This window comes from Acyrthosiphon pisum, chromosome A2, assembly GCF_005508785.2.
Source record: "Acyrthosiphon pisum isolate AL4f chromosome A2, pea_aphid_22Mar2018_4r6ur, whole genome shotgun sequence".
Lineage (NCBI taxonomy): Eukaryota > Metazoa > Arthropoda > Insecta > Hemiptera > Aphididae > Acyrthosiphon > Acyrthosiphon pisum.
Genome location: NC_042495.1, coordinates 100,447,688 through 100,453,712, shown reverse-complemented (window position 1 = coordinate 100,453,712; position 6,025 = coordinate 100,447,688). Strand labels below are relative to the sequence as shown.

General features: G+C 35.2%; 2 protein-coding genes across 12 annotated transcripts in view; both read left to right on the top strand.

Annotated features, from left to right (window-relative positions):
* The window catches only part of LOC100574854, a 276,000-nt gene that overhangs the window by 84,362 nt on the left and 185,613 nt on the right, over positions 1 to 6,025 (top strand). The window lies entirely within an intron of this gene.
* The window catches only part of LOC115034040 (suppressor of tumorigenicity 14 protein-like), a 21,649-nt gene that overhangs the window by 10,490 nt on the left and 5,134 nt on the right, over positions 1 to 6,025 (top strand). The window contains exon 3 of the mRNA XM_029489223.1: positions 1,357 to 1,417. Coding sequence (XP_029345083.1) covers positions 1,357 to 1,417 — 61 coding nt within the window. The remainder of the gene's footprint in view (positions 1 to 1,356; positions 1,418 to 6,025) is intronic.

The following is a 6,025-nucleotide window of genomic DNA, read 5'->3' as shown; positions in this document are numbered from 1 at the left end:
AATATTATATACAGTCTAGTGGGGGGTTTGATGCCCTTGACCTACCCCCCCCCCCCGTAAATACGCCACTGCGCCGCATAGGTATAGATATTTATTTAAGTTTTAATAGTAATTTTTTAGATATTGTGATATAATTTGATTACAGAGTAAGTATGAATGTTGTTGTTAGGTATAATTTTGATTATTATAATGAGTACACGGGTACAAATATTTCTTATGGTTTTTTAATAATGATACATTCAATAGTACTATGATGATATTAAACCATGAAGCTGTGTTGGCGTAATGATGTAGATATCATTACAGCTCTCATAATGCGCCTACACACTCCGATAATGAAGCTAAACTAAGTTGATTGGCAACTGGAGCTTAGTCATGTGGTGCACTATTCAACTATTGACACCCAAAAAATAACGTACATTTCCCCACACGTACCTATCTCAATTTTTCAACTTTTTCCAACGACAATATTTAGTGCTCCATTCCTGCCAATTCCTGCTACCACTCCCGGAATTCCTGTTCAAAAAACCCCGGCAATAATCAAAATATTTTGAGTGGGGTGGGTATCCTGGAGAAACTCCAGTAGTGGTGTAAGGAATTTGCAGGAATAGAACACTAAATTTGGCGTTGGAAAAAGTTGAAAAAGTCAATTCCCGACCATGAGTGGGGCTAGAGATACATTTATTCCACCCCATCCGGAGTTTTTTGATTTTTGCGAGGGATGTTTGAGCAGGAATTCCTGGAGTGATTACAGGAATTGGCAGGGATGGAGCACTATATGTTGGAAAAATTGAAATGGGTGGTGGAGGGGACATGTACGTCAAAAAATAGGTATTACTATTATCTATTTTTATAATTTTGCAGAAATATAATGTACTTGTATAGTTGTATCTATAGGCACTGAGAATTAATAATTGTCACAATAAAAACTACTACCTATATTTTTAGTTATCAAGTTCAAACATAATGTATTGGCACGTAAATAAAGCTACGAAGAGAACTGTTACAATTTAATTTGTTTTATGATAAAATAAACAATAATATAATAAATAATACATTAATATAGAATTAAGATAAAAATTGTAAGTGGAAAGTAGACTATTGTGAGTGATATGAGTGGTTTTCTTTTTACATCTTTTTCAAAGATCTGATCCACAATCGTGTTAATCCACCCACTAGTATTAACTGAAATTATGCCACCGTACATATTATGCAAGTCTGCATGATAACATATTATAAGATTATGAAATGTCAATATGATACAATTGAACTAAAAATGAAAACGCTGATAAAAAATTAAATCAATAAATAATAATTTTAATCCACTTAACATTGTTTACGTATTAATGATTTCAGGATCTGGAATTTTGTGTGACAGAATACTCGATAGACGACAAGCTGTATCATCTTGCTCAGTGTTGGTGACTATAGAATAAATAAATATTTTTAGCAGGGTTTGAAACCGATTGAAATAATTTCGGTTTCGGTTTCGATTTTGAATACCGGTTTTTAATTTTTTCGAATTCGGTTTCAAATTTTCAACACCGGTATAAGGAAATTTCGGTTTCGGTTTCGGTTTTGTATACTGGTTTCTAAAGTATTTTCAGGGGGCTATGTCGTCTATACAATTATCATTGTTTGTCCCGTATAGTCATATATAGTATTTATTTTGTTAGTAACTATAATTTATATCATTACTATTAATATAGCAACTAATAATTTTGTGAATAATGAAATGGTTATCGATATTTTAATTATGATCTCAATTTTATTATGAGCAATAATTATGCGTATTAATGAAATTTACGTATTTAAACACATGTCAATTAATAAAAAAAAATAAGGGTTTCCAATTTTTTCAGATATTGGTTTTGAATTTAATATCGGTTTCCAATATTTTACGGTTTCGATTTTGAATTTAATACCGGTATCCAATTTTTTTCGGTTTTGGTTTTACATTATAATACCGATATCCAATTTTTTCCGGTTTCGGTTTCGACTTTCATACCGGTATTCAATTTTTTTTGGTTTCGTTTTTGATTACGGTTTCGGTTTCGGTTTTAAAAGGGTTTATACCGGTTTCTGAAATCGGTTTTGAAAACGGTTTCAAGCCCTGATTTTTAGGGCTGGCAACGAACAGAAATAGTTCTTGCGCCTTATAGACCTATAAAGTAAGGTTAGTTTATAGGCCTATGGTGGGACCGCTTATCGAAATTAAGTCCACGCCTTATCACACACCGACCGACCTGTGTAAATTGTATATAGAAAGTGTATTATAGCAGTTAATAGATATAGATAATAAACTAGATTGCTAACTCGCGCTAATAATTTAAGTTAAATATCAGCCATTTATGTGGGAATGATGGGTCTTATCACAGCATACTCCGTTATCAACAAGAAATATTTTGAATTATACTTTTAATGATTGAACCATGGCTAAATACGTGGATTGAACAATATATTACAATTACAATGATATTAAATCATTGAATTAAAATTGAATAACATCCATTGTACAGTGATCCACTAGTAACCTACTGTACAGCAGAGCAACATCCACTTACCCACCTTTTTAGTCGTCATTTTTTCTTTTAATAACAAGTGTTATTAATAGCTACTTTTAAACCCGGTACGACATAGATTTGTGGTTCCCGAGCCACAGGGTTACCAGCCAGGGTAGCCACATGGTGTGCTAAAGGCATCTTTTCGTTTAAGGTATTGTGGCCAAATTGCTCGAGTCTTGCAAATGAAAAACGTTACGTTTTGAACGGGAGAATTTTCGCTGACTCGTGGCTTGCACCATGGAGGTTAACATTTTTATAGGGAGTGATAAAAGAGAGAGATAAAGGGTTCGCATCATACACAACGTGGGCTCAGAACCAAAAGGGGCTAAATCGATTTTTTCGAAAATCCACTTTTTTGTATAAATGGGTTTATTGGTCAATGGTCTATAATCCAAGCTCACATCCATTTTTTCAGGTATTATTTAGGGAGTTATTCAGAACTAAAATGTGCTAAATCGGTCCAATTTACACTTTTGTTATTTGTCGGCGATCTAAATATCACCTTTTGGTTCTTATTAATAGTGTTAAAACCAGGGCCTTGCACCCGAATTAACCCGAACCCCTAACACCCCTAAACACCCTTAAAAATTAAACACCGAAAACCCTTATAACCCGAATGATTCTGTTTTCAAAACACCCGTATTAACCAAAACCCCTATAAATCATTCGGGTTAACCCGAAACCCGAATAATTCTGATTATTACAAATTCTTCATGTGATATATCATTTTGTATGTATTTCTTGTGGTGAGTTCAATTCTGTAGTTAGTTGTTTAATAATAATAATACATTTTACAATCTTACAATCAATCACAGGTAAACTCAATAATTATTTTCTTGAAAATATAATCCAATAAAATCTTTTTATACCTAATAGGCATATTATTTAATTTATTACTTTATTAGTAGGTATATAAAATAAATCCAAATATAGCCAATAGCAATATAAAATATAAACATGGTCTCAACAAAACTGAATAAGGTATTGACCGAAGTCGTGGCCAAAATATCAAAAACTAATAACTAGTAAATAATAATACCTAGTATTATTTGCCACCAACTTCCCAACTGGTATTATTATCACTTTATAACTGTCTATACCTAAATTAGTAACGAATATCGTAATTCTTGGCTATTTACCAGTTTTCCGAAAATGGTGAAATCATAATTTATATTTTATTTTATTTCTCTACGTTTCAACGCCCCTATGGCCTACCTTTTTTAAACATTTTATTATATTCGTCGACTTCGCAAGTGGTAAATTGCATGTTTATTACTTGTATCACTCTATGGCGCACCTCTCACGCATTTTCGTTGCTGTTATTATTAATAATAGGGGGAGGAGTCATCAAAAGTTATGTTTTTTCCAGACTACTCAACACCCATATTAATCAATATTAACCCGAATTATAGTGGTTTTGAAAACCTGAATGTTTGTTTAAACTTTTTATTCCGGTGTTTGAACACCCAAATACATTCAGTACCCGAAACCCGAAACCCGAATAAATGATTCGGGTGCTAAGCCTTGGTTAAAAACAAAAGGATCTATCTGCATGATAAAATAAATTAGTGAAAACCAAAAAGTACTATCTCTTATTCATTGTATCAACCATACAATAATAATATGATGGTACAATATTATTAATTATTGCACATTTATCAGCAAAGCAAAGATTTCTTTAAAAAAATTGTATATTATAAGTTAATAAAGCATGGACTTACTCAGGAAAAATTTTAGGGATGAGGGGGGGGATAGTTATGAAAATTAAAACCATACATAACTTTAATGTTTAATTATTAATAAGATGACATAATCTGAGAAAACTGCACGGGAGGGGGGGGGTTGTTGAACCCTTAACCCCTTCCCAAATTACTGCCTTGAAATAGGGATCTATAAATGAAAAGTCAATGTAACATTATTTATTATTTTGGGGTTGGTATCGTCTCAGTTAAAACATACATTTAATTCAGAACGAAATAGTTCTAATTAAGTGAAAAAAAATATATTAACAACCAAAAGGTTCTATCTGAAGAACTTTTTGGTTCTTACCGGACATTTTTTTAATTTTTGTTTTTTTTTACGTTACGTTTTGATTTAAATACAAAACAAATGACTATTGTTAACGCAGAATAACTTTGTGAATTTTTAGATGTGCCAATCATTAAAAACCATTTATTACGAAAAAAGATAATACAATTTCAAGTGGAAAATAGTTTAAAATGGCAATTAACAATTTGATATTTTGAGATAGCACCTTTTGGTTTTGAGCCCACGACAACGGAGAGTAACATTTTTATAAAGACATAAGGATAAAAGAACATTGTGCGAACGACGGCTGCACATGCAAAGCCAGTTACGAGTGTGCGTGTGTGTGAGTGCGCGCACGGACGGCGGCCAACACGCAACCCGTCTTGTGTGACGATACTTACATACCTTAGTCGATAGCCCTGTGGGAGGGAAGAAAAGTGGACTGTATTTAAAAATATGAGATAGGAGCTGATTGCAAATAGGGAATTATATTTATTATGATGATGATATGAGGTATCTAACCTAATGCGGTACTGCAAATATGAAACAGTTGTTTGCAGTCTAAAATATATAAATAATTTATTTTGATATTCTGCAATGCGAAAATCTTATAGACTAATGTTAGTGGTAATAAATAGTGCGCGATCACAAGCCGATCGGCGAAAAATAATATAATAATACACAACGCACGTCGAAGACGACGACGACGACGAATAATAATTCAATTAGACTAATAGTGCGACAATGCACGTTGGAGACCTATGAAAATAAGTAATACAAAAATAATACGCGTGTGTACAACCTGATATGCTGACGTTGATAGCAGGTGATAACGTGGTGACGGAGCGGTTGTCCCAAAACGACAATGATGCTACTGCTCGCGTCTGTGTGGTATGCGACAAGGGTACTTCCGTCGAAAACGGCGAATCGGTCGACGACACCGCGTACTGGCGTCCGGCGGTCGACGATGGCGTGGAGGCGTTGGAACGAAACCAAAATAGGCCGGCGCGGGCCAAATTACGATCGGCACTGGCGTGCCGGTTGTCGCGGCGCTAACGCGGCACAAACGACAAAACTAGAACACGTCACGGCTGACCCGTTCGCACGATGTAGGGCGGGCGGACGGGAAAACACGTGGATGCGTGGACGAGCGGAACTCGAATCGCACGGCGATCGTCGGGCGGGTGACAAAATAACGATGTTCGAATCACACCAATACCTCGGTGGCGACGCGGCGTAAATGCGGCACACACAGTCGAAGGAACCGGCGGATGAACGATCAGGCGCGTGAACACGTGGGCACACGGCAAAATCGCACTGCGTATGTAAAACGAGCAGGCCAGTGGCGCCGAACTAATTTTTTATAGGTGTGGCAATGTACATTAATTTATACCCACCCACCTACCTCTTTGCGGTATGAAACCTAAGCCGTG